This window comes from Cucurbita maxima, unplaced genomic scaffold (genome assembly GCF_002738345.1).
Source record: "Cucurbita maxima cultivar Rimu unplaced genomic scaffold, Cmax_1.0 Cma_Scf00010, whole genome shotgun sequence".
NCBI classification, from domain to species: Eukaryota; Viridiplantae; Streptophyta; class Magnoliopsida; order Cucurbitales; family Cucurbitaceae; genus Cucurbita; species Cucurbita maxima.
In genome coordinates, this window is record NW_019272026.1 from 1,685,689 (window position 1) to 1,709,353 (window position 23,665).

The 23,665-nt window shown below is 36.1% G+C and overlaps 3 protein-coding genes across 6 annotated transcripts; 2 read left to right on the forward strand and 1 right to left on the reverse strand.

The window, feature by feature from the left end:
- The first annotated feature begins 3,099 nt into the window (after nt 1-3,099).
- Nucleotides 3,100-7,516, forward strand: LOC111485506 (nuclear transcription factor Y subunit A-1-like). 4 transcript variants are annotated; one of them, XM_023132424.1, is made up of 7 exons: nt 3,104-3,260; nt 3,616-3,695; nt 4,932-5,216; nt 5,608-5,723; nt 5,877-5,948; nt 6,443-6,604; nt 6,936-7,516. In XM_023132424.1, exons 3-7 carry the CDS (start codon nt 4,943-4,945, stop codon nt 7,080-7,082), a joined length of 771 nt encoding a protein of 256 aa, XP_022988192.1. In that variant the 5' UTR covers nt 3,104-3,260; nt 3,616-3,695; nt 4,932-4,942; the 3' UTR covers nt 7,083-7,516. The 4 variants fall into 4 exon arrangements, with proteins under 4 accessions (XP_022988194.1, XP_022988192.1, XP_022988191.1 ...); XM_023132426.1 differs by lacking the exons at nt 3,616-3,695; nt 6,936-7,516 and adding an exon at nt 6,722-6,929 and having other exon boundaries at nt 3,100-3,260; nt 6,443-6,673; XM_023132423.1 differs by lacking the exon at nt 3,616-3,695 and having other exon boundaries at nt 3,106-3,260.
- A 2,245-nt stretch (nt 7,517-9,761) lies between these two features.
- Nucleotides 9,762-14,075, reverse strand: LOC111485483. Its single transcript, XM_023132398.1, has 5 exons — nt 13,808-14,075; nt 12,344-12,658; nt 11,567-11,768; nt 10,662-10,890; nt 9,762-10,185 (listed from the first exon to the last, which is right to left on the reverse strand). The coding sequence occupies exons 1-5, from the start codon at nt 13,904-13,906 to the stop codon at nt 9,984-9,986; spliced, it is 1,047 nt and encodes a 348-aa protein (XP_022988166.1). The 5' UTR covers nt 13,907-14,075; the 3' UTR covers nt 9,762-9,983.
- A 2,892-nt stretch (nt 14,076-16,967) lies between these two features.
- On the forward strand, nt 16,968-21,490 carry LOC111485422 (calcium-dependent protein kinase 8-like). Its single transcript, XM_023132301.1, has 9 exons — nt 16,968-17,222; nt 17,546-18,074; nt 19,319-19,442; nt 19,590-19,733; nt 19,922-20,074; nt 20,157-20,272; nt 20,368-20,535; nt 20,639-20,869; nt 20,947-21,490. The coding sequence occupies exons 2-9, from the start codon at nt 17,571-17,573 to the stop codon at nt 21,100-21,102; spliced, it is 1,596 nt and encodes a 531-aa protein (XP_022988069.1). The 5' UTR covers nt 16,968-17,222; nt 17,546-17,570; the 3' UTR covers nt 21,103-21,490.
- Nucleotides 21,491-23,665: the final 2,175 nt, after the last annotated feature.

Below are 23,665 nucleotides of genomic sequence, written 5' to 3' on the forward strand. Positions count from 1 at the left end.
GAATCATGGAACTGTAATGAATATACGATCGACTCATGTTTGTTTGATTTGAAAAAGGAGGGAAGTTGTTTGAAATAGGAAAGGAGAATGTGATCGTGATCGGAAATTGAGGTGTTCATATCATCTAGTCACTTGACTAACTCGGACTAGCTAACCTAAACCATAAAAGTTGGGTTGAGTTCGATATTTTTTTTTTCTTTTTTTTACTGTTGAATTTTCGAAAAATTGAGAATTTGGTTGATTTACATGTTGACATTTTTTGGTTGGGTCAACCTAATCGACCCGAAAATTGGGTTACTCTCAAATCACACATCAGTTGAAGAGAGAAACAAATCATTCAAAGGAGTGGAAACCTCTCCCTAACAAACGTGTTTTAAAATTGTCAGGCTCACGGTGAGACGTAATGGGGCAAAGTGGACATTATTTGTTATCGGTGGACTTTGTAATGTGAGAGTGTGAAATACACTTGTAAGCACTTTGGTTATAGTGATTGACTACCATCCGTGTAGGTGGGAAAAATTCTTCTCTTCGAACTAATTTTTCTTCTACTTTTGCTAGTTCGGTTTAGTGTGGTTCAACCATAACTAACATTAGAAATTCATAAATCCAGCTCATGTTAGGAGTATACACGAGTTGAGTTTGTTGGGCCAGAGAAATATTTTAGACCAACTTGAAATTTCGGGTTGGGTTGGGTTGGGTTGTTGAGTTATTTTTTTAATTATTTAAAAAATCATACATATCCACAATACATGTTACATCAGTGCCGAAAATCTCATAAAACTCAAATATCAAACACTTACATGTCACAACCCATTACTAACATCAGTTACAAATGTCAAATATTTTTAATATGGGTAATAATCTTAAAAGTAGAGTAATATAGTGTTGGGTCGGAATCTATTTTCAAGTTGGTCGGGTTAACAAAATCGGAGCCGGACAAAATATATTCTATTTATAAAAATTATTATTTAAGCCTAAGTAATAAATAAGTTTTTATATCTTAGTAGTGAATTATTTATCTCTCAATTTTATGTATAAAAAAAAAAATAGTCCTTCCATTTTTAAAAATTTTAAAATATTAAACACAAAATTTAAATTTAGAATTTTATTTAATATAAAACTTAAATTTATATCTCATCAATATAATTAAAATATTTGGTGTTTAAATGGAAGGTTGGTTAAATTTCAAAAATGAAAAATTATATTATAAAGGAAAGTACACGTGGCCAGCGGTGGTGTCAGTTTTGTGCTGAGTGGTCCACGCTTTTGCGCCACGTGTTGACAGAATTTCTTTAGTCAATACCGCATTACGTGGGTTCCAATCTCTCTATGGGAATGATAAAACCACCGTCACCCCATCACAACGCCTTATTTTATTTTATTTTTTTAATTAAACAATCTGAGTCATCCTTTTGGTAATAGCGAGGGTCTGAGTCATCCAAACTGTGGTTTTTTTTTTAAAAAAAAAAATTGATTTATTGAATTAAATATTCGTGTGATCTTTTTTTTTTGTTTTGTTTTTTTTGGATTTTAAACCATTTTTTAAATCAAAAAATAATTTTTAGTTTTGCTATCCAATACTAAAAACATATAAAAAAAAATTTAGATTATATATTGTGTTCGTTTCTTTTAAGGTATTCGTATGATTCAAGAATCCGACCAATTAGAACTACCTAATTCAAAATCGTAAAAGTCGGGTTGGATTAAAAAAGAAATTCGATTTGAGTTGCATTGAGTTCTTGAAAAAATCGAAAATTTAGATCGGTTAACGGGTGGACAATTTTTTTAGTCAGATCAACTCGACTAACCGTTACAATCCAACCCTACCTTACTCTAACATTATTATGAAAATTAAGAATATTTAATATTTGTAACCGATGTTAGTGATGTAGTCCTACTCGTAAATGTTGAATATTTAAGTTTTATGAGATTTTAGTTGTTAACTAACTCAGAGGGTTAGGTTGTGAACTCGAGTTATTCGGGTTACCAACTTGGGTTGGTCTAAAAGATTTTCCTAGCCATTTTATCCACACCCTAATTTTATTTTACATTACAAATGTTAGAAAATTGCGAATATAATATTATTTAAATTACTACGACCCGTTTTTTAATCCCATTTTGATTTTCTAAATTAACTTGAAATTTTGAATTAATTGAGTTGGTAACTGAAATGACTTGAATAGACTTCATAACCCAACTCAACCCGACCTGTAAGCTGGTGGGTTGGATTGTAATAATTTTTTCCCGATCCCTTTATTTATTTATTTGTCGTGTGGTTTTTTTAAATACAAAGCTAAAAAGGAAATGGAAGGTTTATTGTTACCATAAATCTTAAATAAATATTTTCCAAAAAAGAAAAAAAAAATCCCAATATATCCTAATACTATAAAGGTTCATAACTAGCCACATATTTTAATTTAAATAAACAAATAAAATATTAATTTAATAACTTTTGTTCACCTTTTTTATAATTCATTTTAATGAAATTAAATTAGCAAGGAGAGAAATATAAAAATAAAAATAAAAATAAAAATAAAAATAAAAATAGATTTTTTCTTACAAACTTTATTATGAAAAAAAATCATTATCTATTTCTAATTTTTAACATAATTATTGGTTTTTTTTCGTGTATTCATCTATCTAACTCAAATCGTAAGCGTTAAATTAATTATTTTTTAATAATCAATTTAGATTGAGATAAATTTTAGGAAAATTGAAAATTTTGATTCAGTTATCGTATGAAGCATTTTTAGTCGAATTGACGGAACAATCTGAAAAATAGGATTCACAACCCAACCGAACCTTATCATACTTTTTAAATTGTTACTCGAGTAATGATATTTAAGTTTTAAAATATTGTAATTAAATATTTTTAATAAATTATATGGATTAAAAATAAGAACATCTATAATTTATTTGTATATTTAAATTAGAATTTTAATTATTTTATTGCAAAAGATTTAATTTAGATGAAATTTAATATTAAAAAAGGAACAATATTTATAATGAAAAAAGACGAAAGGAAGGGGGAGAGAAGGAGAAAGGGTGAGGTCTTATAGTGGGTGAGATTATCATATCCGTAGCTTTGTGATTTAAAAACCCTCAAAGTTGAAACTGAGTCTTCCTACTGAGAATTTTTCATTTTTGGAATTCACAGCCTTTTCAATTCACCAAGAACTAATTTCAATCTCCCTGTTTCTTTATTTCTTCGAATTCTCTTCGTTCCTTTCAGATTTTGAACGTTGCTCGAATTCCTTCCGGTAAGCTATTTTTCTTGGATTCTTTCGTTTGGCTTGCTATGTGTATCTGGTGTTTGATTTCTAGGGTATTCGCGCAATTCGCTTGTGTAGGGATTCTTTTGCCCCTTTTTCGGGTTTGTTGGGTGATTGATGGTTTCAGATTTGGTTTTGATTTTGCGATTGTTGGGAAATTGGATGGATGATGTTATGGGAGTTGAAAGCTGATTGATGTGTTACGGATGAGAATTCCTCTGACGCTCTGTTTTTTTTTTATTTGTTTAGCTCCTTTTAGGGAGGATTGAGGGGTTTTTTTTTTTAAAAAAAGAAAAAAGAAATTATGTGAGGTTACTGGATAACATGTGTCAGATGATCACAGGTTTTGAAGATGTTGATGGATAAAGGAACTGAAAATTTGTGCCTGTTGCTTTTTTCTGTGTCTGGATTTCCTGATTCTAGGTTGGTCACTTTTGCATCATTTGAGTAACAAGAAACACACATCTGGTGGTATAATTCAGTCTTAGCTTATGAAACAGGATTTGCTGTTGGTGGTAATTTAGTGCATGTAACTTTCTAGATGCCAGTGAACGAATATTTTTGTACCTTATCACCTGAGATTAGCCCTTTCTCTGATTGTTTTTATTTGTTTATTTTAGTTATAATCATTCCCCAAGTATGTGTGACCGGTACTATGCTCTGTTGGTTCTTAAAACGAAGCTAGGATGCTGGAGAGCAACTTTCTAGAGAAAATAGTTCTATTTATTGCAAGGTGAAGCTTTATAAATCCTCTAGGGTTGTGTATCTTTCAGGTTTTACCTGTTCTTCATCTGGTATTAACTGATCGTAAGAGCAGATAAGTTAGGCTTATTGGCTTTGTGATTAATTTGGATTTTAAATTGGAATAGTTTCTGGGTTAGCTTTATTTGGTTTGGTTTGGTTTGGTTTTGTTGGTGGGAATAAGGCATTTGGAGCGAATCCCAACGATATGATATGGTTAATAGTATTTTATTGAGCTGAATTTTTGGATTTTTTTTTGTGCCTTTTTGTTGCCACAATTCAAGTGCCCTGCATCGTCTAATCAATTTATGGACAATGAAACCCTAAATTTCAAGAGATGTGAAGGGAAAGAGAGTGGTGTGTGCGCGCTCTCTCGAGAGAGAAGAGAAGAATGGGTTATTGTAGCCATCCAGGAATCCGAATTGAGTCATTCATCTTACATGAAACAGAAGAGACGTGGAAAACAATTTAGTCAAAAGGTATTGAAAAGATGTAATAGTACAGGATTGAATCATGTAAAACAATGGTATTGGGAAGGTGTAATTATACAGGCTGAATCATGGAAAACTTGTTTTTTTACGTCTCCTGCAGTTACTTTTTACTCCTTGCCTTACAAAAGTAGAGGGAGAAGAAAACTTTTTCCCAAAGAAAGAGACTGAAGAGTCTAAGTGCTCACCAACTACCTTGTAACTAGGTCGGGTTCTACCGTTTTGGACTATGACAAATCATAAATTGAAACAACGGATCATGGATGATATTGGAAGCTAAGATTACAATTAATATGGAATAATACTTAAATTGTTACTGGAGATAGCAAAGGGTTTTTTTTTTTTTTTTTTTTTTTTTTTTTAAACTGTTGGGTATCAAAATTTACACGTTGATAATTGAGAACTTGAGGCTCTTTTGTTTGTTTCAAAGGGTTTGAAGGTATGCAGTCAAAGTCAGAAACCAATAATCAGCTCCAATCTGATCCAAATGGTGCTCCATCCACGACTATCTATTATGAACCCTGGTGCAGTTCTATGGGGTACAGTCCTTTTCCGTTACCTGTGGTTGGGGGAAATGCTTCCAGTTCGACTTCTCTTGAATTCCCTAATGGTGGTTCAGAGTCAAATGATGGCCAGTCTGTGTCTAATAATGATGTAAACGATGAAGAAGATGATGTTTCCAAAGAAGTGCAAGCTACTGGATCTCCTCATTCTGGTACATCTTTAACCCATATCTGTTAGAGAAAGTTCCCTCGTCAATAAGCAACTCACAGTCATTGAGGTTTTCTGTTTTGTGCCTGACAATGTGGAATCTGAACTTATTTGAAGGTGTTATTATGAAATTTGAGATAACAACTTTGGAAGCCAAAAGTTAACTTAGGTAGAATTATTTGACCCTTTATTGTTTTCAGATATTTGTGTTTTGATGGCTGCTTTAGAATACCATCAAAACACGCGCATTGATAATTATTAGGCTTACCATATTGTGATATACTTTTGTTACGTTGTAAATTATTTAAAAAATAGCAACGAAGTAACGTGAAGAATAAGAAAATTTTCATATGGCTGTTTATGCCCGAATAACAATAGCATCTCAACGATTTCAGCGGGAAGCTACAGACAGGATGCTCAGAAGATGCAGCATGTCTCATCCAATTTGCCAGCTATGCACGGTGAATGTCTGACACAGTCGACACAACTTGAACTTGTTGGTCACTCTATTGTAAGTTCAATTGCTGTCCAGTCTTAGAAAATTCTTTATCTTGTTAGTACAACTTTTGTGATTCTAGTCCCGGATTCATAGATTCCAATGGCCAAGTTACGATTGTATAATATTATTGAAGAATTTCTTGTGTTTCTTGACATACGTTTGCAGGCTTGTGCATCAAATCCCTATCAGGATCCATATTATGGGGGAATGATGGCTTTCTATGGTCATCAGCCCGTGGTATGTAATTATCTCAACTTCATACCAACCCGAGACTGGTTTCACCATCATTATCTCTACAATTACTTGGCTCTGCTCATTTAACATAGATGTTTAAATCAAAATCAAAATGGCACTTCTAATTCACACATGTAGCACTCTTGACCCTACCAAGAAATTGAATTTCAAGTCCCATTCTTGGTCCAACTTTCGTGAAAAATGGTGCTTGTGCTTCCAAACCTGTAGAATGCAATTTGTTTGCTGTCATACATCAGTTAAATTTTTTCTTTTACTTCCCAAGGTCGTTTTCATGAATGTTTCATGAAATATTATACTGAATGTTGAGTGGTCTATGCTGATGATTTGGATTAAGACGTGATAATTTATTTTTGTCTTATATCATGTGATAATTTGTTATATCTTATATAGCTTCAGCATACACGGAGAGCTGATGTTTCCATTGCATAAAGTCTTAACAGAATTTTCATGCTTTGAAATTTATTTGTCATTGACAGGGCTATCCTATGGTCGGAGCGCCACATGCTAGAATGCCATTGCCCATTGAGATAGCACAAGACCCCGTTTTCGTGAATGCAAAGCAATACCAAGGAATTTTGAGGCGAAGGCAAGCGCGTGCAAAAGCCGAGGCTGAAAAGAAGTTGATAAAAGCTAGAAAGGTGGATTTTGTATCTTTTTGTTGGACTGGATTGTTTTTGTGTGTGGAGGGAGGGGTGATGCTTGACCTTTTGAAGTTTGATGACTAATCTCTTAAACAATTATCAAATCAAGATTTATTCTCTGATAAGACAATATTGATAGGTAGTCTTGGGATATAGATTTAGCTTATAACACTGGATCATGTTCAATATCTCGTGGCACCCGTTGGCATGTTCTTGTTCAGTCGTGGTTTGGTATGCTAATTATAAACCAGTTCAATCAATCAAGTGCCAGCAGTTTGGTTAATAAACATGTTTTTTGGCTATGTTGCTCACTTTTCTTATTCAACAGCCATACCTTCACGAGTCTAGACACCAGCATGCCATAAGAAGGTCGAGGAGCAGTGGAGGGCGTTTTGCCAAGAAAAATGAAGCGGATGGAAAGGAGAGTTCTGAACAGCAGCACGGAAGCTCCTTGACAATCAAGGCCTCTGAGTAGCAACCTGCACCAGCCACTGGAGGTGAACGCCAAGACAATGACCAAAATTGAATTGGGGGGACGAGCAGGGGAGGGGGGATCGATCGCTTGTTCGTGCTTTGTTCGTTGAAGTATTACTGCGTTCCTGGCAAGCGCGCTAGGCGGCAAATCATTCTTGGCTTTGTTCTGTTGTTGTTCTGAAGGGGTGATAAAAGAAAGAATGTGGAATGATATGTGTGACTCGCAGGATTTGATGACTTCAAAGGATTAGTTGAAAATCCAAGAGCTCTCTTCATTCCACTCTTCTTCTTCCACTCTTGCCTTTTTGTACAGAGTTTGTGGGAACTTTGACCTCTTGTATTGTATAGTAAAGTGAAACTAAATGAATCTCAAGGCTTAGGAAACTTATAGATTGTTATTCACAAAGCTTACGCTTTAAAGATTTTAGTTTTTAATATCAAAGGTTGACAAACTATTGGTGATCGGTGCCGATCACTTTTAGTGCTCGACAACGAAAATTTTTATCTATATTCTTCAATTTTGTACCTCGTCTTAATAATATTGTAGAACTTTTGACAGTCTTTTTTTTTTAGTATCGTTAGCATTTTTTTTAAAACAAAATTATTACCGTTAGGATATGGATGGAAACCATTTAGTTACATTCCATCGTTTTCTCTTCAATCTCTTTCTTCTATTCGAGAACTAATCTCTTTCTTCTATTCGAGAACTAATAAATAAATAAACTGAGCTCTCTCATTTCTAAACATCATTTATCCAAGAATTTCAATACCTAAATATACTAAACTCATATAGATATACTCTTTTGATAGAAAAGATAATCACCAAATATAAAAGTGTCGAGGGAATTTTTGGCATAAAGCCCGGGGGTGGTGGAGAACTGACACTGTGCCTCCTCCTATAGTGAATTTTTGACATTTTCAATCCTTCTCGAGTAGACATCATTTTGACGAGCGGACATATAGTCTCGTGCATCATTTGTCAAGTCTTTGATTGAAACAAAATTTGGTGGGCTTTCATCTTTCATATAAACGGACTTAATTCCTGAGTCGCATGCCGAAACTCGTATCGAAACTCCAACTTTTGAGGTAAGGGCCAGAGGTCCTATCCAGCCTTCTTCGAACTTGTCTTCGACGCTTGTGTAGCCATTGTCTCAAACTTTGTGTATGACTCAACTTAGCTTCAATGCACACTCTTCATGTGTTGGATGATGTATCGTCCTCCTTGGTCGCATCATGACACTTCTAAATCTTTGGCCCTCATGTGGCAGCGCCACTTGAGGGTTGCCCCTCTTTACGGGATCATAACCTACTTTCTCTCGGTGAGGTTGTGACACTCTATATGTTGTGACCTAGCTATTAGCCAACATAGTAGATAGGTCAACTATGTCAAATGCATATTAGTATGACTCAAATCACAATGAGGTATAACACACATGACGAGCTTATTACACTTGTATGGTAGAGACTACTTGATTTTCGTGTTGTCACGTTTCATTTATATTATTTATATAACATCATATGAACATCTTCTTGTGTGTAGAATAATATTGTTCAAGATGTACAACAATACTTATTTTGACCTCAGTTAGTTTCTAGGTGCAAGCAAGTGTAACACTGATAGGAGAAGAGTTCATCGTAGATGTCAACGACAACAAACTGAAAATATTTCAGAGCCACACTAAGGCCCTATAGTTGATGATTAGATTTCAATTTCTCATATACACTCATCAAAAGTTCAAATGAACATTGGATTAAGTTCTCGAAATCAAAAAGATAATTACGTACCATCTCCATTTTCAGCCATTCACAACAAGATATTGATGATATAATTCCTCATCAACCACATTTTTGTGTATCTTGATTTCGTCGGAGCTCATCCAAAAAGACGACCACCATGTAATACATGAGTTTCTATTGTTATATTATCATATTTTACTATTAGTATGTAACTTTTGTTAAACTTAAAATTTGATGTAAAGCGTTAAAACATTTATTAGATGATTAAAAGATCAACATTTTGGATGTTATGCATAGTTATTGCGTTTAGAGGAGTTGTTTAGTCTAGGAATCACGAAGATAAATAATGTGTTTAGGGTGCACAATTGTTTAATCTAAAATTCTAAAGTTGGTATGTTATTCCAATTAAAAATTGGTAAACCCTCGGTCATCGTCATCATTGTGAAGTACGTAGGCAAAACGGAGAGTAAGACATTTTAGCTCACTCCACCTAACCTAACTCTAAGTCGATGACTTGGACCAAGCACCGGAAAGTGTTTATAACCAACAACAATTCAAGTAATTTTGAAACTGAAAACTAACATTTGATTGTTAAATATTTCCAATATACCCAAAACTTCATCCACTCGAAAAAAGGAACGATGAAATAGTCCAAGCCCACCGCTAACCGATTTTATCCCATTTAGATTTTCCCTTCCATACTTCCTCTTAAGGTTTTAAAAGGCGTCTGCAAGGGAAAAGTTACGTCCTTGTAAAGGATGTTTCATTCTCCTCTCCAACCGATGTGAGGTTTCACACTCGGCGAGGAACGACAAAAAATGGGATGAGGTGAAAGCAACTTAATGTTAGTGAAACCGATTGCCTTGAGCATTTGCCCCAAGAAAGTAGAGATGATTGATTGGAGCATTTTAAAGCAGAGGTTTGTGGTGTAAATCAGGAAGAATTTAGTAAAAAAAGCTCACTTTAGTTTGGACATAAACCAACTTCTGTGACTCCTAAAAAAGGTTAAAATTAACAAAAATCAACTGTTTTTAGACAAAAAAAACAAAACAAAACAAAGCTCATATAAGAACACGTTTACCATGGTTCTTCTCTTCCTCAAAAGACTGAACAGACCTCTACTGATGTGTACGATCACCTTCGTGATTATATCGATCAGAATGCTCTACTTTTCGATAATTTCAGGCTCAGGTTGGTCAGGGATAGAATCTGGATCTGTAATGTCATCTGTTTGGTTCTCTGCCGTGTCCGGGTTCGACTTTGTCACATTGACCACTGTTTGCTGCTTCTCCATCATCCCAGAGAGAGCAAGTCTTGGAGACCATTCGACAACATCATCAATGATATTCGAAACACGCTTTTGGTATCTGCAAGAGTGAATGCACTTCATGACCAAAAACAGAAAAGTAGTATTTGTTCATATGTCTGTGCCTTTTGGCAAGGCCTCAAACCCACCACTAGCAAATATTGTCCTCTTTGAACTTTTCTTTTCGGGCTTTCCCTCGAGATATTTAAGACGCGTTTTAAAAACCTTGAGGAAAAGTTCGAAAAAAAAATTCCAAAAAAGACAAAATATCTGCTAGCGATGAGCTTAAGCGGTTACACTCTTAGAGTAGGAAATGAAAGGAAGCAGATGCCCATAACAAAAAAAAGTTTTTAAGTCGATTAACAGTAGGTTATCAAATCATATTCTCTTAAGCTAACCAGAGAGCAACTGATCCACATTCTAAACTACTCTATAGTTTCGGTCGCTTTGAAAAAGATTGTCGTAAATTGTCATGTATAGACTTCTTCAGTACCATATCTTTAGTGGTATGGAAGTTTAGAAAGGTATGGCACTAACCTTGCTCGAGCAGCCTCATCGGGAGCATGATGCCTCATCAACAGTATGATCAGTACAGCCACCATTGCATAGAAAAGTCTGGTTGTCCATTTCGGTTTCTCTTCTTCGTCTTTACTCGGCCAAAAACGGAATAGTTCTCGCAAGGTTGCTTCCTCGGCAAGAATATTGGGAAAAAACCACATGCGCTTGCCCAGAAGAATATAGGATAAACCAAATACTGCTGCCCTCACTGCAAATTTAAATGAAAACATCAAACGTTGTGCGCCTGGAAGAAAGAACCCTACCAGAAATTCTTTAATGGAAGACCAAAAAATGGTGATATTTAATTCATCAATACCACAATTACTATCAAATACGAAAGTTTCTAAGCCATACTTGATAAAAACCACACTCTGATAGTAAAGGCTAAAGAAGTTCCAATACTTGAGCAATTCAAGGCATCAAATTGCTAAGGCTCAAGCCCCTTGGGGACCTCTAAAACAATTGAGAACACGTTTAGTGTGCTAGCAAAGTGAATTTCACTCTTCTACGTGCAAAGAAGAACCACAATAGATCAAAAAATCAACCAAGCTACCACAAACAACAATGAAGAATTTGAAAGAGAAATTGCAATCATTTTCCGACTTTTTCACATAATCTATCCAACAATATAACTTTTTGATGCTAACATGGCCGAGATGCACCTAAACGGACCCAATCACTTGCAACATTCTTAAAAAAAAAAAAAAAAAAAGTGCATTGAACATAGACAAGAAGCATGAAACATATAAGAACTTGGTGATATCATCCTACCATAATACTTCATGCTGCACTCCCCAGATTAACGAAGTCATATAAATGATATATTGATATATAAATGAAGAACAACACAAAGATAAGCCAGTGAAAGGGATTGTATGACCTACATAATAGAAGTGAGAGTATAAGAAGCAGAACCCCAGCGCATGAGTAGAGAATCAAAAGCTTGCATTGATGAGGATATACAGGAAACAAGCAAATTGCAAGAGTCAACACAGGCCAACAAAATGAAAGAAGTGTCTGCCAAAATGGTCTCCGCTTAACAAATGTCCACGCAAAAAATGCATCATGTTCGGAGAACACCTGATCCTGCAAGAGTAAGTTGCACGTTCAAAACCAAAAAATGGTGAAAGAACATGATATTAAACTAACTTATGGAACAGGATGGTAAATAAGTTCCTAGCTCAAATGATTAAAATTTGCATCAAGATGGCTGAATTTAGACACTTACCTATGTCAGCAAGTAAATCCTCTATTTAATAGAAAAGAGAATGGCTAGATCAAATCTTTTCCATCTGCTAGTTTGTGGGTTTGGATTTTTGAAAGTAAGGAATATTTAAGGAAGTTTGATGCCCTTTCTTTGGGCTATGAATTCTAATATTTGTTTTTTTTTTTTAAAGCTTCTATGTCCTTCTTGACTTTGTCGAGCAACCCCAGTTCATCCTTCTGTATAATCGTATGGGTTCACAGTTCAATACAACTGTTTCTTAAAAACGCACTCTTATTAATATGGAGTACATTGATTTAGAAATTAAGTATAACCTTAAAGAGAATTCTACAACTATATATTTAAAGTTAGAATAAACATCAAATTTATATGATCAAGTAGAGAGGATGAGGCCTCCAACTTTAAAATAAATACATAATGAATAAAAAATCCACACCGGGAATATCTCCAAATGCGCTGGCCATGTAGACAATTTTCTCTTTCCAGGACGAACAGTTTTCACCACACGATCACACCGAACTAAGAGATTCTTACTAAGCAATGCATTGCCAATATCTTCAGTTTCCAAATTCTTATCTGAATCGAGAATATCCTTGACCTCTGGATGATTTCTCAAAAAACCAACAAAATCTTTGCCTCGGAAATACTCGACACGTGTCTCTTGTAAAACAGCCCATCTCGACTCTAAATCCTTGTGGTCTCTCACTTTCTCAGCAAACAACTGAAACAAATCCTTCCTTGCAGCTTGTTTCTGAAGGTTAAGAACATATATTGTGTGATCACCACAACAGCCAAAATGAAATAAACAAATGTAGAATCCTGATTTTAAGAAAATGGTGAGGATACAAACACGAAGCAATCTATTACAGCATATGCACAACAGTCACTGAATTCATAAATTATAATTGAATATAAGGAGAACATGTAGAGCCACCAACAATAGTTCATAACCTGCAGCAATTTGAAAATTATTGAAAAATTCCTTCACAAATTGGAAAAATGACCAAAAACCAGCACACAAAGACATGAACTCAGCATAATATTGAAAGCAGTTGAAATATAATTGACAGCCAAAAGGAAGCTGAATCCAATGCTAAATAATGGTTAGAAGAACTTATTAGAAGCAAAAGTACACGTATTTTCCCTACACTCTCGTCTAACTCATATGAACTCAATCAATCAATCCCCTTCTCATTCTTCCTCATAACAATCACGCTGTCATTTTCTATTTTTTATACTATGTACAGAACTAAGGTCAAAAAAATTGAGAAAAATCAATCATTCACAACCACTGATGAATGATTCCTCGATATAAAACTACTCTTAAATTGCAACTGATTCAGACTGATGGAACCTCACAAGCTATACTTTTCTAAATTCAACCCATATAATAACAATTAACAACGCCCATGCAGGTGAATGCAGATCTGATCCATTGAGGCCTAGAAGCTCCTAGTTGCTCTTCTTCCTAAACTACAAAGCTCAAAACTGAGCACTACAAAAACCCTTTTTCAATGCATGCACATTAATCAATCCTCTTCTCTTTCTTTGATAAGAAACCAAAACAATGAATGCTCACTCAATCATTCATCCAGCCACACGCCATCCATTTCCCATCGAGGAACTTCAAATCAAGAATTGCAAATTTATGCGAACTTCACGCCGATCAACCATTTCTCGGAAAATCAGTATATATACATATATAAGAACCCAAAAGAAAAACTCATATAACATGTCCAAAACACATCAATGAGATGCATTCTGGGCGGGCAGGAATGTGCCATTTGGGTCTTGAAACAATCAAATAAAGAATCATACTGAAACCATCGTACCCTCTTGAAGGCAACAAAACCCCAGATCAGAAAACAAAATCAAATTTAGAGGGAAAAAGAGGGCAAACCCTAGGAGGGGTATCAGAATTGGGATCTATAGCAGCATTTTGAACAGCAGTTGATTGCCTTCTGACCCTCTTCTTCTCGGTTCCTCCGGTTTTCCTCATCTCACAGCCCGATTTGATTCAAAAACAAAAGAAAATGAATCTTTTGATGTTTCCCGTTGCCTTCTTCGCCGCTGTGAGTGCGATTGATCGCGAAGAAAATTTGTAGAACGTTCGTGAAGTTAATAAGAAAGAAAGGGAAAAAAAAAAGATCAGGAAACGATTTCTTCACTTTCACCCTCTTTTCTCAGAGCATTGCCATCTCTTCATCCCAACCAATCAAATTCTGCCATTTCAGCATCTTGACCTACCTGCCTTTGCTTTTTATATTTCATAACCTTTGGGATTTACTATAAATTTTTTAACATTTTATTAAAATTTATGGTATATTATTAATATTGTTTTAATTCGCGAGAGAGATACCACCACGCTATTAATATCGTGAAGAGACGACATGACATGCTTCCTGTAACGATTCATGTCCAGGATTTGGCATCTGATGGCCCCGACAATTTCTCTAGTGACATGTCCATTACCCCTTTTTTCATTTTACTGAGAAAGGTTGTCACGGGTAGTAAGGGGCAACCTCGATGAGAAAGGTTGCTTCCATTTTGGTTTCCACGAGTAGAAAGGGCATTCAAGTAAGCCCTCAAATTTTCCCTTATATTATAGACTAAACCATAAGAGTGAAATTATTCGAGTATTTATAATAATCAAACTTTTTTAAAATATATATTTTTTTAAAGTAAAGGTAAAGACATCTTGAACGGTTGATAGGGTTGGTATGTATCACAATCATACTATCAAAAGAGTAGATTGTGACCTTCACTTGTAGACATGACAAGGTGGTGACATGAAAGTGGTATCCAACCGGCCACGCGAGGCCCAAGACAAGATGAGTGTTATGATGCGATTGAGTAAGACGGTACATCATCCAACACATCAAATGAAGTGTGCATTAAACTGAAGCTGAGACATAGGTAAGACAGAGGTAAAGACATTGACATGAGTGTCAAATATAGGCTTCATAAGAGGCAGGTAGGGTCTCGAGCCTTAACCTTGAAAGTTGGAGTTCTAGAAGGAGTTTGGACATGCAGCTCTAGAGTTAAGTCTGTTCATATGAAATATGAATGCTTGCAAAATTTGATATCGACAGACATAGGACAAATGCTTCAAGAGACTGTATGATTGTTCTGCAATATCATGTCTACTTTTGTTAGATAAAAAATGTCTCATAATGTATCATGGTATCATCTCTCTATCACTCCTAAACCCTGTAGCTTAAGCGAGCTACCCGATGACACATACGTGTGTCGCAATGAGGGCGAGCGTTGCGAGACGAGTGTCTTAGGCGACTTCCTTAAAAATGGGTCTTTCAATGACAGTATCAGACAACTTGTGGCGACATTGTGCCCTTGCCCAAGTGCATATACCGATACATAATTCGTAAATGATTTAGCATGGACACAGGAGGGTCCAATGTCTCGATAGAACCCAAATGGATGAATATTCAAGATGCCTTAATATATGAAGGTCATGCTATTGGGAACCAAGATGAGAATGTTGCATGTGAAAGACTTTGAAACTGAGTAGAGGCAAGATCAAGTCAGATGACTTAATGCACGCACACAACGTGTGTGGCCAAACAAGCTTAGATTTCACATAAATTGTGTTCGTTTGACGAAGACTAACCTCGCCTAAGATCTGACGAAGCCACAAAATTGAACGAAAATGAATATGGAGCTCGAGTTTTCCTTACCGTCCTACCTCTTATAGATATTTGTTTCAGGGTGGTTAAAAAAAATTGAAAATATTTATGCACCGAAAAGGATAAATTTAATGCATATTATTAAAGAAAAAACAAAAAGGAAAAATTGAAGGACAAAAAAGTCCAAAAAGTTGTTTGCAAAATGTGACCAAAGCAAGAGGATTTTGTCCACATTTTGCTTTGCATAAAGGTTGGAACTTTGGATTTGAAAAGTCCAAAAAACTCCACTGTTAGCTATTTAGCCCCCACATTTATTTGGTAATCCTTAGTTGTTGGACGTGAAAGAGTCGGAACAAAGGTGAATTGTGACATCCCACATCGGTTGGAAAGAAGAACGAAACATTTCTTATAAGGGTATGAAAACCACACGTTATAAAATCGTGAGACTGGCGACAATACGTAACGGACCAAAACGGATAATATCTACTAGTGACGGACTTGAACTATTACAAACAGTATCAGAGCCATACACTAGGCGATGTGTCAACGAGGCGTTTGACCCCTAGTAGAGGTGGATTGTGAGATCCCATGCCAGTTAGAAAGGAGAATGGACGCCGGGACCCTGGCCCCCAAGGGAGGTGAATTGTGAGATCCCACGTCACTTGGAGAGGGAGAACGGACAATGGGTCCCCAAGGGAGGTAATTGTGAAATTCCACGTCGGCTGGAGAGGGAGAACGAACAATGGGCCACCAAGAGAGGTGAATTGTGAGATCTCACGTCGGTTGGAGAGGGAGAGCGGATGCTGGACCCCCAAGAGAGGTGGATTGTGGTGAGTCCCACGTCGTTTGTAGTGAGGAAAAAACATTTTCAAGGGTGTGGAAACCTCTTCCTAGTAAACACTTTGGGGGGATTGTGAGATCTCACATTAATTGAGAGAGAAACGAAACATTTCTCACAAGTGTGTGGAACTTTCTTCTTAGTAGATACTTTATGATGACAATACGTAACAGACCAACAAATAAAGAAATTTTCAACTTTTCTATGCATGTCGGAAGTCTTCCAAATAGTCAAAGATCCATACAACCAACTAAGAACTACTCTATCGTAATGCCAAACTCACTCTATTGAACTCTCAGGTTTGCCTTATCTTGGTGGGTTAAAGGGGTAGGTAACCCCAAGGGTCTTGAAATGCCATCAAAGGCCAGATTTCATTAATCATTCAATTAAGATTTTTCAAACTCTCAATGCCTCATTAGCTAAGAGACTTTGATTAAAACCTTCAAGTCCATCCTCACCAAGATCAACCAAACAAAAACAAACTTGAAACCCATCCTTAAAAAACAAAAAGAAAAAGAAAAAGGAGGGAGGGAAAAGAATTGACCCATTGATTAGTAAAGGAATAAAAAGAAAAGGGTTTATCTCTTCATTGAATCGAGGAGAGAGAGAATCAGAGTGAGAGAGAGGAGAAGGGGTCTGGAAAATGAGCTTTGACCTCTCTCTCTCAGAGAACCCATGGTACATTCACACTTTTGAATAACCTTTTTCACCTTCTTTATCCTTTCCCTTCACTACTCTCTCAATCTCATCTTCCCTTGAGTTCTTCAACAGATTCAGAAAAAACCCATTTCGATTTCTGAGTGTTTTCAAAGAAATTTTGATCTGGATTTCAGGTAAGGTTTCTGGGATTTCTCTGTTCTTTGTACTTCAAACAAATGTTTAGACCATTCCTAGTTATTTGGAGGTTTTACCTGCTTTTTCTTGCTTGTTTTCCACCATTCCCTTTTGTTTGGATCATTACAAGAATATCCCTTCTCGCTTTTGGATAACTCTAGAAGATATTTGCGTTTTTTGTTCCTAATATATTGCTTTCAAATACCCTCTTAATATCTTCGCTAAAATCTCGTTTCCCCTTTTGCTCTGTCTTAATCGTTCCCCTGTTTTCGTAACATCGAGATCTGTTTTCCCTTTTCCCCCCTTTATTCGGTGTTACTAGAAAGCTCGAGGATCTGCTTTGATTCATGGGGAATTGCTGCGCTACGCCGGCTACTCCATCAGGGCAGCAGAACAAGGGGAAGAACAAGAAGTCGAACCCATTTGCAGCGGATTATGTAGTGAGCAATGGCAATGGTGGTGGGAACTGGGTGTTGAAAGATCCGACGGGTCGAGACATTTCTGCTTTATACGATCTGGGTAGCGAGCTTGGGAGAGGTGAATTTGGGATAACGTATTTGTGTACTGATATAACCACTGGAGAGAAACTTGCCTGCAAATCGATATCAAAGAAGAAGCTGAAGTCTGCTGTGGATATTGAGGATGTGAGGAGAGAAGTTGAAATTATGAAGAATTTGCCTAAGCATCCGAATATTGTGTCATTGAGAGATACTTATGAGGATGAGTATGCTGTTCATATTGTTATGGAGCTTTGTGAAGGTGGGGAGCTGTTTGATAGGATTGTTGCGAGAGGTCATTACACGGAAAGAGCAGCTGCAGCTGTCATGCGGACCATTGTTGATGTTGTGCAGGTGAAACATTCATGTTTATGTGGTTCTTTGTTTTGAATAATGTTCATTGGTTCCTGATAACAAATGCTTTTGATTGTTTGATTATTAATTTAGTCGTTGAACTTTGGTAGATCTCTTTATTAGGTATCTGAACTTTAGGAAGCTCTAATTTATGTCGTAAACTTCGGATTCTGATTCTTGATAGCTGTTTACAAAATGATAAAATTGGGATGTTTATTGGGGAAATATTTGTTGATTTGGCATTATGTGTTGAATAGATGGGAGAAGAAAGTGGACAAGAGGACGGATTTGGTTCGTGTAGGATACCCTCTCTCGAAGGCAACATATCCAATTCCTTAGAAAGATCGTGTCACCTCATTTATCAAGTTGTTCACTTTCTTATGTTATTGTCAAATCGTCCAATATTTGTTTAATAAGCATGGTACAAAACTGTTTAGTTATGCATCAATGAAAATTTAGGTATATGTGTGAGATCCCGTATCAATTGGAGAGGGGAACGAAACATTCTCTATAAGGGTGTGGAAACCTCTCCCTAGTATACGTGTCTTAAAACCTCGAGGGGAAGCCCGAATGGGAAAGCCCAAAGAGGACAATATCTGCTAGCGGTGGGCTTGGGTTGTTACAAATGATATCAAAGCCAGACATCGGGCGGTGTGCCAGCGAGGATGTTAAGCCCCGAAGGGGGGTGTGCACAGGGCGGTGTGTGCCAATGAGGATGCTGAGCCTTGAAGGAGGTGGATTGTGAGATTTCACATCGATTGGAGAGGGGAACGGATGTCAACGAGGACGTTGCGCCCTGAAGGGGGTGGATTGTGTGATCTCATATCAGTTGGAGAGGGGAACGAAACATTTCAGATGCGTTTTAAAACCTTGAGGGGAAGCTAGGAAGGGAAAGCTTGAGGCACTGGTCGGAGTGTGTTTTAAAAACCGTGTGGCTGGTGAGAATATGTAACGGGCTAAAACAGACAATATCGGCTATCGGTGGGTTTGGGCTGTTATAGATACCCTCTCCCTACAGCAACCTATCCAATTCCTTAGAAAGACTGTGTCACCTCATTTATCGAGTTATTCACTTTCTTATGCTATTTGTTGCTGCTGAGTTTTAAATCTGTCTCGTGTCTTTGACTTCAACAGAATGCCCCTGCACGATTACTGCATTCTCTGGTGGCAATGCTTCTATCCATATTGAGCATATTGAGAAGTAGTATGATTTGCTCAAACACATATGTATTTTTTCTATGCAGATGTGCCATAAACACGGTGTTATGCATCGCGATCTCAAGCCCGAGAACTTCCTTTTTGGAAACAAGAAGGAAACAGCTCCATTAAAAGCAATTGATTTCGGGTTGTCGGTATTCTTCAAACCTGGTATTAGACTAGATCCATTCAGCACGGCTGCTTTTTGCCTTTCTAATACATAGTTACTTTCATGTAATGCATCTTCTTTTCTTTTCTTTTCTTTTCATTTCTTTATAAACATCTGCAAGTAGTATAACAAATATGCAATTCCTTTAGGCGAGCAGTTCAATGAAATCGTTGGAAGTCCGTATTACATGGCTCCCGAGGTCCTGAAAAGGAACTATGGTCCAGAAGTTGACGTTTGGAGTGCCGGGGTCATTCTTTATATTTTACTTTGTGGCGTCCCACCTTTTTGGGCAGGTTTGTTTCCCATAAGTTTTGTTTTTGAAAAAGTACCGTCATTCTTGATTCGAATCCTTTGTTTTCCATTACCCTGATTATGATCCATATCATAAGAACTTCGTGTATATAAAATTGTATTCCATATCGTAAGAACGTTGTGTATTTGAAGATTCTTGTCCATTTTCTGTTTCATATTTTGCAAGCAGAAACCGAACAGGGGGTTGCACAGGCTATCATTCGCTCGATAATCGATTTTAAGAGGGACCCTTGGCCTATAGTGTCTGACAATGCAAAGGACCTAGTGAAGAAAATGCTTAATCCCGACCCCAAAAGGCGACTCACTGCTCAAGAAGTGCTCGGTACTAATTTTATTCCGTTATATGTAGCCTTTTCAATTCATTGCTTCACTACGAAATGATTTTCCCTTCTATGAATATGTAGAACATCCCTGGTTACAAAATGCCAAAAAGGCGCCGAATGTTTCATTGGGGGAGACTGTGAAAGCAAGGCTAAAACAGTTTTCTGTGATGAACAAGCTGAAGAAAAGAGCTCTACGGGTAATAATATCTTGAATACAAAGAACACTTTGCTATGTTTCTGGAAATTCTTGCTGGAAATTTGATATCAAAACTTGAATTATATTGTATAATAGGTTATTGCCGAGCATTTATCAGTTGAGGAAGTGGCTGGAATCAAAGAGGCATTTGAAATGATGGATACTGGTAAAAGAGGTAAGATAAACCTCGAGGAGCTTCGTGTAGGATTACAAAAGCTAGGCCAGCAGATCCCGGATGCTGATCTACAGATACTCGTCGAATCGGTAAGCGTTCTTCTCTTTCTAATCCCGGGATCTGAATCTGGTTGCTCCTTGAGCTCTGCACAATCATCCATCATCTTAGTTTAAAGAACTTAACTCTTGGTAGGCTGATCTTGATGGTGATGGGACATTGAATTATGCGGAGTTCGTCGCTGTTTCGGTCCATCTTAAAAAGATGGCAAATGATGAACACCTGCATAAAGCTTTTTCATTCTTCGATCAAAACAAGAGCGGCTACATCGAGATTGAAGAGCTAAGAAATGCGCTTAATGATGGAGACGAAACCAACGTCGAGGAGGTTATCGATGCCATCATGCATGATGTGGACACGGACAAGGTCAGTTTTTATTCCTGTAACGCTTATGTCGTCGATCATCACCTACACATGTAACGCTTTCCTTCTCATTACCTCAGGACGGGCGTATAAGCTACGAGGAGTTTGCAGCTATGATGAAGGCGGGTACAGATTGGAGAAAAGCTTCAAGACAATACTCACGAGAAAGATTTAACAGTCTGAGTTTAAAGTTAATGAGAGACGGATCGTTGCATCTAACGAACGAAGGTAGATGAATCACGAACCTTGGAAGCTGATTGATTTTGTTGATTTGGATGGAAGAAACTCTGAATTTTTTCTTCTTTTTACTTCACTTTTGAATATGATTTGGTTTGTAGAACAGATATTTTGCCTTTTGGGCTAGCCAGGATTAGAATGGTGGGGTCTAAAAGTGCCTCTTGAAACATTCATGTTCATGTTAAGGGTATCTGTTTTGGGGTAGTTAAGTGCTGAGAAGACCCACCTAAGTTCATTCTAGAGAGGAGAAAGGGTCTTGGTTGAGGACCTCATTGTGTGATTGTGTGTATATAATCAATTAATTAGGTCAACTAGTGATGTAAGAGTTTGCTTGAATCTACATTTTCCTTTCAATTTTCCACTTCTTTTAAGGTGTTTAGCCCCTAAGCCCGAGAACCCGCGTTCGTGGAATGGTTTGTTATTCCCGAGTTCAGTCTTGATCATCATTACGCTTGTTTGTCAAAGGGTTTGTTAGAACTCGAGTTCAATCTTGATCATCGACAACTATTGCTTGTTTGTGAAAGGGTTTGTTAAACCCGAGTTCAATTTTGATCATCAATAGGTATTGCTTGTTCGTGAAAGGGTTTGTTAAACCCGAGTTCAATCTTGTCATCAACAAGTATTTTGCTTGTTCGTGAAAGGGTTTGCTAAACTCGAGTTCAATCTTGATCATCAAGAGGTATTGCGTGTTTATATAAGTGTTTGTTAAACTCAAGTTTCAATCTTGATCAGCGGTACTACTTACTTTAGTATAATTTGATCAGTTAAGACATTTTCTTGATCAAGAGAGCATAATTTGACTGGTTAAGATATATTTTTTTAATCAAGAGATGAGATGAGACGTTTGAATCTTTGTCGTTAAAAATAATATATAATAATAACTCTGAAATGACTATTTAACCCATCTCGATCTCTATTTCTCGATCTCTATTTCTCTATCTCTCTGCATGTTTGTGGAGTTAAGTGATTAGATTAATAATAGAGGTGTACCGATTACATTGGTTTCTATATGGCCTATTCTATATGGCCTATATGTAGGTGGGAAGTACACTCCGAATCTTGCATTAAACCAATGTTTATCGAAGTTAACGTGTACGCGGATGCTCGCTTCCTTACTTCATTCTGAGGATCCTCGATATGTTGATCCCCTATCAGCTCATGATATTCTTTCAGTATGTTCTTAGTCAGAGTGATATATATCCTCCGGGCAACGAAGTTAGGGCTATCGAGTTGGGTTTCTTTACGCATTGCAGCTTTGTTGGGATCTTGGATGGCGGTCGGGTCCACTTCGAGAATGGCTTGGGGTACCAGTGCCCAAAAAGAAAAGGCACCTACTACAAGGGACATGGTGAGCATAAGATCGAGGGAGCTCGGTTCGATTCAACCAAATCTAGTTTTAAAAGACATTCTTGAACCAATCCAATTCAAATAAATTCATAATTCAACTCAAACCATACGAGTTCGATTAGGTTGGTCGGGCTAGTCGGGTCATCCGAATTCTCGAACCGCCCTAATTAAGTTTTTTTTACTAATCCAATTTGGTGAAGTCCAGGTTCAATGTACCTTGGTTTCTATTTGTACAAAACCTCACGCGCCCACTCTACGCGCTTAACCACTCTTCTTAGCATACACGGCCGCCTAGATTGTCATTATAAAATTAATCTTAAAAAACATACTTATTTTGACGACAAATTTTCCCTAACTATTTAATTCTTTTAATTCCAAAACAAATATTAAAATATATTTTTAATTACAAAAGGTTAGAGATAATCATTGTATTTAAAACTTTATGTTATATAGAAACTTGATATTAATTTATATAATAAAATTATTTTTGGTTCTTATTATAATAAATCTCTCCCTTCTCAATTTTTAGTAAGTATTAATTTAATCTAATTTTTTGAAGTAATAATTTAATTTATGTATTTAAAAAATTATATGTGCCGCCTTTTCTAATAATGACTTAGTATTTATTATTTATTAAATATTTTTAATTTATAAATCAATTTATTAATTCACATATTAGAAAAATCCCATTAAATCTTTAAAATATAAATTTTAAAATAACTAAATAGTTACAAAATTTAAAATATACCGAACAATTAAACTCTTGATTAAAATTTTAAAAACTAATTTTTTTAACATTTTATATAAATATACAAGAAAAATAAGAATTATTTTTATTATAAAAATGTAGTTTTTTTTTTATGGAATTAATTTCTTATATTAAAGTCTATTAAATTTAAAGTTTTGATATTTAAGAATAAAAAAATAATATTATTTTTGATAGTTTGAGTATTTTTTAAATATGATATTAAAATTTTAATATATATTTTTTGAAATTTGAATGTATTTTTTTTTTTGGTAATGTTTTAGAGTTAAAAAATATTATTTATTAAGGAAAAAGACGAAGAAGAAGCGCGTGAATGAAATGAGAGTGGGCGTGTGTCTCTAGAATGGTTTGAAAGGGCACGCGTGTTAGGCACGTGATGCACTTTTTGTTTTTGTAAAATAAAATTAAAAAAAAAAAAAAAAAAAAAAAAAAAAAAAAAAAAAAAAAAA

Excerpts from the sequence above, each read along its gene's own strand:
- LOC111485506 (XM_023132424.1), top strand. The coding sequence starts at position 4,943 with ATGCAGTCAAAGTCAGAAACCAATAATCAGCTCCAATCTGATCCAAAT. Across the intron at positions 5,724-5,876 it reads AACTTGTTGGTCACTCTATT|GCTTGTGCATCAAATCCCTA; the intron begins GTAAGTTCAATT and ends ATACGTTTGCAG. Across the intron at positions 6,605-6,935 it reads AGTTGATAAAAGCTAGAAAG|CCATACCTTCACGAGTCTAG; the intron begins GTGGATTTTGTA and ends CTTATTCAACAG.
- LOC111485483 (XM_023132398.1), bottom strand. The coding sequence starts at position 13,906 with ATGAGGAAAACCGGAGGAACCGAGAAGAAGAGGGTCAGAAGGCAATCA. Across the intron at positions 12,659-13,807 it reads ATTCTGATACCCCTCCTAGG|AAACAAGCTGCAAGGAAGGA; the intron begins GTTTGCCCTCTT and ends CTTAACCTTCAG. Across the intron at positions 11,769-12,343 it reads CGCATTTGGAGATATTCCCG|GATCAGGTGTTCTCCGAACA; the intron begins GTGTGGATTTTT and ends TTACTCTTGCAG.
- LOC111485422 (XM_023132301.1), top strand. The coding sequence starts at position 17,571 with ATGGGGAATTGCTGCGCTACGCCGGCTACTCCATCAGGGCAGCAGAAC. Across the intron at positions 19,734-19,921 it reads CGTCCCACCTTTTTGGGCAG|AAACCGAACAGGGGGTTGCA; the intron begins GTTTGTTTCCCA and ends TTTTGCAAGCAG. Across the intron at positions 20,075-20,156 it reads CACTGCTCAAGAAGTGCTCG|AACATCCCTGGTTACAAAAT; the intron begins GTACTAATTTTA and ends ATGAATATGTAG.